This window comes from Octodon degus, unplaced genomic scaffold (assembly GCF_000260255.1).
Source record: "Octodon degus isolate 3935 unplaced genomic scaffold, OctDeg1.0 scaffold00213, whole genome shotgun sequence".
Classification (NCBI taxonomy): domain Eukaryota; kingdom Metazoa; phylum Chordata; class Mammalia; order Rodentia; family Octodontidae; genus Octodon; species Octodon degus.
In genome coordinates, this window is record NW_004524789.1 from 1,824,247 (window position 1) to 1,834,249 (window position 10,003).

General features: G+C 48.0%; 1 protein-coding gene across 1 annotated transcript in view; it reads right to left on the reverse strand.

Moving 5' to 3' along the window:
* Nucleotides 1-10,003, reverse strand: part of Tes (testin LIM domain protein) — a 24,580-nt gene that overhangs the window by 10,576 nt on the left and 4,001 nt on the right. Inside the window, exons 3-4 of the mRNA XM_004644861.2 lie at nucleotides 1,937-2,189; nucleotides 767-1,102 (exon numbers count right to left, since the gene is read on the reverse strand). Of these exons, the coding sequence (XP_004644918.2) occupies nucleotides 767-1,102; nucleotides 1,937-2,189 (589 nt within the window). The remainder of the gene's footprint in view (nucleotides 1-766; nucleotides 1,103-1,936; nucleotides 2,190-10,003) is intronic.

The window sequence follows — 10,003 nt, forward strand, 5'->3', positions numbered from 1 at the left end:
TAAGAAGAATATATGCAGTGTGTTATTTGTTGAAACTGTACTTCGATTTGATTTGAAACTGTCTCATTGCTATCTGTTTATCAATAAAATTAAAAAAAACAAACAAACAAAAAAGAAATTTTCACCTGAATTTTACATGAATTCTTCCAAAAATGACAGTTTTAGAGTTTACTAGTTAACTTTTCTCCAGTGCTAACCTTAACAGCTACGTGCTAACTGGATGGATGAGAATATGTTACAGTGTGTTTCGATCCGAGGCTTTGTTCATTTGTGCTGTAATTATCTACCTTTGGATCATCAGAAAAGGATGCCAACTTGCTTCTCTGAGAGAAACACACACACACACACACACACACACACACACACACAGATGCGTGCCAACAGAGCGACACAAACTTAAGTCTGAACTGCAGGCAAAGTCTCACGGGCAAAATTGGTCCACTTAAACATATGTTCTTTTTATTTATAGGAAAAGACAGTAGCTACCAGAAGTAGAGCAGGACACAGACTCTGGATCAGGAGGACATAGTGAAGCAGGAGGGCAAGACCAGCTACTCTGCATACAGAAAACTACAGTTATCCCCGGCAACATATTAGCAGAAACTCTGGCTTTAGACATCAAGTTTCAAACATAACGATGCTCTAAAGTGAACTTTCATTTGATTTTGCCTTGTACATACATACTCCTTTGGGAAACAGCGGTTCTCAGAAAGAAAAAGCCCATGAAATACACGAACTGGGTCACCAACAGCACCACTCTACTCACATACTGGGGCTTTCTGTGTTCTGCAGGCTTGTCCCCCACGGCCCCCGCTGCTGCTGGGGTGCTTCTGTCCCCGCTGGGGAGGCACGTTCTTTGGGGACCCTGAGCATCCATCTCAGAGGGAAGTTTGACGTCTCCGACTCCCAGAGCCTCACTCTTGTATTTCTTCACAAACTGCTCCATCTCCTTCACCTCCTTGGGAGACAACTCGTGGCACCTGGAAGGGTCCTGGTCGTGCGCCGGGAGCTGCTTGGCCAGCTGCTTCTTCCGGTACTGCGCGCCCTCGGAACCCGCCACCGGCTGCTTGTCCTTGGGCAGCATCCGCATGTACTGCCTGGCCTGCAGCAAGGAGAGACACGTTACGCGCGGGAGTACTGGCCGTTGGGCACCGGGAGCAGCACGAGCAGGAGGCTGAAGAGTGGAGTGACCCATCAGCAGCAGCTCACTTTCATTCTGTAAATACCTTGGGATGTTAACGCATTAGAAACTGGCAGACAACACAGAAGCAGGTGGGTAATACACACATAGCTCTTGATGAATTTTTCAGTTTATAAAAAGATTTTAATTGCTTCTATTTACTTGTGCTAAATCAACAAATCTATGACTGAAAGGCAATGTACATTTTTTTGGCAGACTTAGTTACAATGGCCTGTGGATGAGCAGCATCTTCATCCTATGAAAAGCAACACCACAAATTCACTTAAATGACCTAACTTTTTTCAGAGACTTCTAAATGCTTCATCCAGTTGTCATAACAGTGGAAGGAGCTCAACACAAACTTGAATTTTTTTGCCTTATACAGTAAAAAAACAAAATGTTTAACATTTTTTATTCAGCAAATGGCAGAAATTTATTCCTTAATTATTCTCTGCCAGTTTATGAAAAATCTTCTCAAAGGAAAACCAGGAGTTATTAGACTGATAGAAAACATGCAATTTTCAGGTAGTTATTAAGCACAGTAGATCACTCCCTGCAACCTTTCAGTAGGCAGAAAAATTCTATGAGGTATTTTCTAGTCTTCCTTTCAAAAAAAAAGCAATAGGAGCTGGAGACCAAGTAATGGGATCCCCCACCCCAAGTAACAGATGAAGGATACATGAGGTTGGTATGTCACTAACGGAACTGTCCTGAAGAAAGTCCAGGACAAAGGGATTCCCACTGCCTTGCACTTACCAGCGCCTGGTTCTGGACAGGAGGAGCCCACTCATAGGTGACGGTGTTGATAGACACATTCTTCTTGGCGGCCACTGGGTTGGTCAGGATCATCACGTTGCGCTTGTACATGGGGACTCCGTCCGACTTCAGCTTCGCGATCAGGGTGGTGTACTTGGTGTCTTCAAAGAGCTTCCCCACTTTCCGGTCCTCTTCGTTGCTCAGGAGGAGGTCATGCTCCTCTTGGCCACACTTGCAGTTACGACATATCTTTCTATAATTGAGAAACATAAGCAGGAAATGGTTGGCTACACCGCACTGGCAATAAGCATCAGCACACACATATAGTTCACGCAGCACTTTTAAACATTTATAATGGTATGCAAAGGCCAGTCTTTCCTGGGGGAAGGGTGTTTACACACAAATATAAGCAAGACCGAAATACAGAACATATCTTGTGTCTCGGCTACTTTTCTCTCATTGCTGGGACAAGTATCTGACACCAAAAGAAAGGAAAGGTTCATTTAGCTCACAGTTTTAGGAGGTTTCAGACCACACTCAGCTAGCTCCAAGGCACACTGGCACACGGCAGAGGGCAGCCATTCACGGTGGCAGCACGGAGCAGAGCAAAATGGAGCAGCAGCAGCAACCCTGGCTACAGAGAGCAGGTCTGTGCCCCTGATGTTACTTAGGTTCAGGCCGTCCGCCCCAGGTGGCTGCAACACCCCTAATCCCAGCACTGGACCAAGAATGAGTCACAAAGTCTAGAAGCCGCCCCATGACTGCAGGAGGCTTGGGGGGACACCTAGACACAAGCCACACCACCTGTTCCTTCTAAGACTTTGGACTATGACTGAAAAGCACATGCTCAAGGGACGTGAACCCTTCTGCCCCTGCTTGTTCTCACTGGAACAAATAAAAACATAAAGAAAAACAAATCACAGCACTGGGCTTCACATTTTACTGCATGTTAATGTTTCATTGCCTTTTCCCACAACAAAGCTGTACGTGAAAACAGGAGACCAACAGCACTTTTGCCGTCAGACGACCTTTCTCGCTTCTTTTCCATTCCCATTTCTCTTCCCTTCCCATCTCCATCTAATGCTTTCTTTAGCTTCCCCTTTCTTTCACTCATTTCTTTCTTACTTGCTTACCACCTAACCGTGTCTTCCACTATGTATACAAAGACAGGTGAACAAGTGTCTGCCCGTGTGGCAGGGTATCACCTCCTGTGCCCAGTCTGCCCAGGATCGGCTTTGCAGAAGTCAGACATCCACTCGCAGAGCCTGCCGTCCACCCGCGTGCCGGGCAACGTGCTCTGCGCAGGGCAGCGTGGAAAGCAGGCTCCATCACCAGCCTCCCGGGACCACCCTGCCAGGGAGTAACTTTCGCTTGAGCTGGGGAGAAAGTGCTTCCACAGGAAAGTGACATTTAGGTTGGATGTGGAACATACAGTTTATGCTAGGCGTAGGGAATAGGAAAGAAGGGAGGAGTAAAGCCCTCCTCCACTGTGGGTAGAAAGAGGGGTTACCTGCAGGAGTCCTGCTTTAGAAAAAAGATTGTTCCTCAGGGAACCAGCAGAGCCTGGTATGGCTGTAATGAGAATAAGCGGAATGAGCAGAAGGCTGAGAAGGCAGGCCTGTGGTCGTGCAGGCCTCAGGAGGACGCACCAGGGATCTGGCCTTCATTAGGAGCGCAACCGGTGGGCAGGGAAAGGCTTCAGGCAACACGATACCACGATCAGATCTACACGGAATTTTAAATGCCACAAACCCGCCCCATGGAGAACGACTGAGGGTAGCACAAATTTGGAAGTGGGGAGACTTCCTGCTAACTGGGCATTTAACTTGCAATGGAATGGCTCCTAGTGACAGGGACTTGTGGCCAGTTCACAAGTGAATTTCCATGTTTGATGGCTAGTGTTGTGGTCCAGGCAAGACGTGTTATGGCTTGGATTAAGGCTTCACCAGCAGCGATGAAAAGACGCAGACTGGAGCTGTCCCTGAGTGTCAAAGTTACCTAACCGTGCCCCTGGGGGTCACGTGGGTGTGACGCTGGGTTCTTACGCAGGAAAACTGTGGCATCAGAACCTGCAGCCGAGTCTGAAACACAGGACAACAGGTCGGCATGTTCTGGAGATCTCACACTCTCAGAACTCAGTAGGCTCGGCTTGCACCTAATGCACTGAGGAACTAACAAGAGATCTTCACAGCTCACATGCTCAAACTGGAAGGGAGGAAACAAAAATCATGAAGCAAAGTATTCAACTCAGGAAGCTTGGGAAAAAAGGCAGAACTACCCTGGAGTACCAGAAAGGAAAAGAAGACTAAGGGCAGAAACCGATAAAGTGAATAGCTGCTTTTCCTTACACGCAGAAGTGGCTCTGGAAATACTTTAACACCTTTTGTGGTAACAGCTTAGTAACTTCATCAAAAGAACTAGCAGAGTCTGGGAATACTGGCACGTGCCTGTAATCTCAGTGTTGGGGAGGCTGAAAATAGGAGGTTCACTATGAGTCTGATCTGGTAATGAGACCTTGTAGACCCTGGATTAAGTACATTAAAAGAAAAGAAAAGAAAAGAAAAGAAAAGAACTAGCAGGATTTCAGAGTTTCAGGAAAAAGCAAAACGAAAATCACACCCTAGGCAAATACTGAACTCTGTACAATGGTTTTCAGATTGGAAACAAGAAGGTAATCTGATATATCTAATTCTATTCCTACCATCCTGAAGGTATGGCTCTGAGCAGTGAGAACAATTTTAAAATAGGAAACATAAGCATTCATCAGAAAGGAAGAAACTAAACTCTTACAGATACTACGGCTGATCGTATGGAAAGGCAAGTGGCTACACTGAGAACTCAAGTTTAGGCAGGTGTGGTGGCACAGGCCTGCCAACCCAGTGACATGGAAGGCTGAGGCAGGAGGAGCGAGGCTGGGTGACCCAGCACCCTGATGAATCTCTGTCAAGTAACAAATCAATAGATAATTATATATACTTGGGTCTTGAATGTTCTTAAAACTGTTTTCAATATATGAACTCAAATATTAGATCTCATGCACAGTAAGAAGGGGGGACAGAGATAGGGTAGGGGGAGATGTGGACAGACAGACATAAGGGTAAAGAGGCAAATTCCTTTTCTTGCACACACGTTGGGCAGAAGCCTTTAGGTGGCAACACTTTGTGGAGACAGCCTGTCTTAGTACAGCAATAAAGGACTCTTCCTCCCACCTGTCATCTCCTAGGCCCAGCCAGTGGAAGGAGCATGTCATCCTGTAAGAGCATGAGTTTTATTACTGCTGTCTTCAGGTACCAAAACCAGTGAAAATACTTACAAAACTGTCACACTACTTTTGGATCCCATTTAAAATGATCCTTTCCTGAGGAGAGTGGCGGGGTGGGGACTTAGAGCCTTGTGTGGCTGGGGACTAAGGCATGCACCTGAACAAGGAGAAGATGACTGCCTAAAGGGTCACGGATTTGCGAGGAACGCCAGCCTTGGGCCGCGGGCGTCATCTGCTTCACACCAGTATAGGACGAGCAGAACAAGGAGCACCTTTTAGCAGCTTTTACGATAAACGAACGGTAAAAGACACAGTAAGCGCAACAAAGCCTGGTGGTTACTGAGCACGACCAGCTACAGCACGCTTAAGCAGCGAGCACTTGCTGTGGGAGTTTGCACTAACCAAGCGTCCCGCAGCCATGTCTAGGATCGTTTACTCCTTGTCCTGGCCGCTCTCGGAAGGCCTCATATTCTGAGAATGCCTGTTTTGCTGTTGACTCATGCACCTACCAAGCATACCTTCATTACAAAAACAAACAAACAGGTTAAAACAGCACACCAGCATCAGCAGAGATGAGGGAAAACAGGTAGCCAAAAGATTCGTACGAGGCCTATCAATTTGCTAAGCAGGGAAGACCTGGGCCTAGCGCATTATCCAATCAAATCCAGCGCACGGTGTAACTGGGCGTCCCTACCTGAGCCCCAGATGGTGAGCCCTTGGTAAGCAAGGGTTTAGTAAGAATGCTCACAAGGGTGGGGCTGTCGCTCTGGCTGAAACTGTCACACCAAAGAGCTGGGAGGATCACAGTCCTCTCAGCTCCCCCCACGCTGCACCCCTGCTACAGGGAAAAGAGCTACCGCAACCACTATGCGAAACAGAGGCCTAGGCAGCTACTACTTATTCAATTTAAAAGCAAGAAAAGACCACAGTATCTGGTATGGGGGGTGAAGCAGGGGAAGGGATTTGCAATTAAATTTAATTAAATGCCTTTATTGACCTTTTAAAAAAGATGTAGAGGAACATGGGAGCTCTGATATGTGGCTGTGTAAAAAGTTATTTATACAAAAATAAATTAGGAGAGCTAGCGAGATAGCTGAGCAGACTAAGCGTCTGCCTAGGTAGGCATAGGAACTGAGGTTTGATCCCTAGCACCACATGTGGCGCCGGCCCCAGCCCTGTGCACACTGAGCCCAAGTCCAGGCGTGGCAGTGCATGCCTGTAATCCCAGTGCTGGGGAGGCTGAAAACAGGAGGATTACAAGTTTGAGCTGCCTAGTGAGACCCTGCACCAAAACAATTAGTAATAACAAAACCTCCCCATCTACTGCACATACACATGGAAACATTATTATGCATAAGCCAAAACTCTGCTCAAAAGAGCGAGCTGTTCCCAAGGGAGAGAGCCAAACCAGCGAAAGTACTGCCCCAGAAAACCAAGAGTTACAGCTGCAAGCTGAACGCAGTCAAGGGCTAGCCCTTAGCTTCCTGCTGTATCACAATTCATAAAAATTACTATTTTTCAGAGCAAGTCCCAGAAACCGGAGAGCCTTGCCGCGCTGCCAACAAGCTAGGGGATTTAAAGGCAGGGTCCCGGCGCTGCCGTGAGCCAGAACCGGAGGGCCGGGAGCCGCCCTGTGATAACAGGGATGCACATATATGGACTTGTGTGTGGGCCTCGGTGACAGAATCCAGCCAGGCAGTAATCCATCTAGGGTGGAGAAGTTTCTGTTTTTAGCCAGCTCTAAAGCAAGTGGAAAGTCTGAGGAGATAGCTGTTGTAATCAAGTAATACTTTCTTTAATCTGTAAAATGCAATAGTTTTATTGGAAGGATTTAACACAGCTAAGTCAAAACAGCAAAGATGTCACCTCCACAAAGGCCTATGATTATGAGATTACTGAATGGTAATGCAACAACTGGCTATAAACTCCTTCAACTTCTGTGTTTGTACTAGATGCGTCACAAATATTGGTCTCTAAATAGTATTTGGAAGTGTGCCAGTACGTAGCGGTTTTGACCGGGTAGGGACAGGCTCCCTCGGCCTTCGGTTTTCCTCTGCTTGTAAGACCCGCGGCAGGCTGAGGAAGGGGGCGCTCACAGCAGAGGAGCCCTTGCTCACAGGGGCCGCTCTGTCACAAGTCACAGCTCAGAGAAGACACCCTGGTGCCTTTCAAGGTTCACTGCGTATAACCACGAAAACATGCTTCCGCGTTTCTAATCTGCCTTGTGGGCGCGTGGTCCTCACAAGTTTTTATCAAGCTTTGGATTCAACTCAGGCGTTCTGTCTGTAAACCATGCTCCGGCGAGTTATTTTGCATGATGACATCTGGCTCCACGCGTTAAGACGCGTACAGGCGGATCAGGGACAATCAGGTGCACAGAGCGCCGTGGCAGATGGAGCTCCGTGCGGTCCCAGACGCTGGCCTCACACTGCTTCCATGCTACTGTGTCCGGGGAAGGGGAGCGTACTCAGAAGTGCTCAAAATCATCACTCAACCCCTCTTTAGGAATAACCTTTCTCTAGGGGCAGCAGCAAAACCCAGAGAAATCAAAAATACAGAAGAGACCTCAAGGCTGCTCGTTGGCTCTGAAGATGGAGGGGCTCTGCGAGGCAGCTGAGCGGCCTCTCGAGGCCAAGCAGCGCCTGCCTGAATAGCAGCCAAGGAGAAGACTGGAACTTCAGTCCTTTAAGCACAAAGGTCAAATTCCGGTACAAGAGGAACACGCTTGGAAGCAGATTCTCCCTCCAATTATTTAGAGAAAACTCTAACTTGGTGCACACTTTACGCCTTCGAGAGTCTAAGGAGGGACTCTGGTAAGCATTTCGTCCCCTCTCTCAAAATTTCTAAGATGAAGGGTAAATGGGATGAGGCAGGACACTTGCGAGCTCAAGGCCAGCCTGAACTGCTCAGTGAGACCCTGTCTTAAAACAAACAGATCTGGGGGGATAGCTCAGCGGTCTAGGTGCCTCCCTGGGAAGTGCAAGCGCAATGCTTGGTACGGCACGCTGTGCTGGCTCCACCCTGCGCATGCCGTGCCAAATCCGGGCGTGGCGGCACACGCCGTAATCCCTGCGCTGGGAGGCCACAAGAGTATCACTGTAAGTCTGAGCTGTACAGCGAGACACTGTACCAAACACAAAGAAATTTAAAAAGTAAAAAAAATCAAAACCCACCAAGCACCCCACAGAAAAAAGGGCAAAGAGACAGTGAGTCGATGAACAGGCATTGCTTTAACCTGTTAAGTTTGTAGTAATTTTTAATGCTGCAGTAGAAAACTATGACAAATGCTTACCGATTGCAATGCACAGGAATTGCTCATAAATTATATTTCTTCTTAAACGAGTAGAAGCAAGTCATCTTGTTTGGTTTTAGTTTATTAATATTCAAAATTATAGTTCATCTAGCTAAGTTGCAAGCAGCGGCCTAAGCTTTCGTAACTAACAATCCATCTCCAAGTTATGACAGGGCAGTGCCCTCTGGCCCCGGCGCCTTCTAGTCAGCTGTCCAGGACCGCGCTCCCCCTTCAGGACCCAGGGCCACGCTCCAGGGGCTGCCCCGGGAAGCCTGGCCAGCCTGGGCCATCCTCAGCAGTGGGCACGGGAGGCCCCACAGAGCAGCGGTACAGCCTCAGGGCTGGGTATTTACTTCCTGGCTTCCTAGACAACGCTAAAGGAAAAAGGACCAGTAAACTGGAGATGTGCGGGACAAGGAAAGAAGGCGATGTGACTGTGCCCCCTCACACTCACGTGCTGAAGGCTTAACCCCCCGGAGTAGCTACAGTTGGAGCCAGGGCTTTGGGGAGGTAACTGAGGTTCAAGGAGGTTCAAGTGTGGGGTCCTAACCTGATAGCACAGGTGGCCTTATGAGATGATACACCCTCACATACTACACACACACACACACACACACACACACACACACACTCACAAAGAAACCATCAAAGTACACAGTGAGAGGCAGCTGTCCAATCTAGGAAGAAAATTCTCACCAGAGCTAAACCATTTAGGATCTTCTAGCCTTCAAAATTAAGCGAAAATAAGACTGTGTCTAAGCCACCAACTCTATGGTATTTTATGTCAGGCCAAGCTCTGACTAACAAAGGGACAAGGGACAGTCCTCAGAAGTGCTGCTAGAGCTGGGACCTTTTGTTTCTTTGACATGGAAGGAAGTCTTTCCAAGCAGAGGGTAGATGCAAGAAGGCTCAGAAATTTCACCCAACGCCATGGAGCAGGCCAGGCACTTTGGGTCCGACAGCAAAGGCCAGGGATGGACGAAGGCCAGTGGGACTGAGGGTTTTTTTCCCCCTGAAAGATATTTTTATTTTCATTGCCTTGCTTCAGGTGAGAAAATAACTAAACCCCAGTTCCCAAAGCTACGTTCTACAAAACAGACATTTACGTGTTCACACTGCATAACCGATGTTTTAAATGCAGGACTTCTTCCAGTGTGTGTAAGGCTAATAATATATCTTGTAATCTCCAAAAGGCTGCACTGTACAGAGCTGAGCAGATAAAGAGTGGATCAGAAACCCGTGTTACGCGAGCTGTCTCTCAGGGTCAGGGCTGCCAGAGCACATTCTGTGTATCACAGAATAAACCATCTGCTTTATTGTTCCACCCAGCTGTGGTTTGTGTCTAGGTGTCCCCAAGGCCTCCTGCAGTCCTAGGGTGGCTTCTGGAGTCGGTGACTGATTACAGTGGGTGTGGGTGGGCAGGTGACTTGCATTACAACGTCAGGAGGGAGAGAGGCTGGCTGGCCGCCTGAGCTGCTGCCCGCCCCTCCCTCCCCCCTCCCCTCCCTCCCCC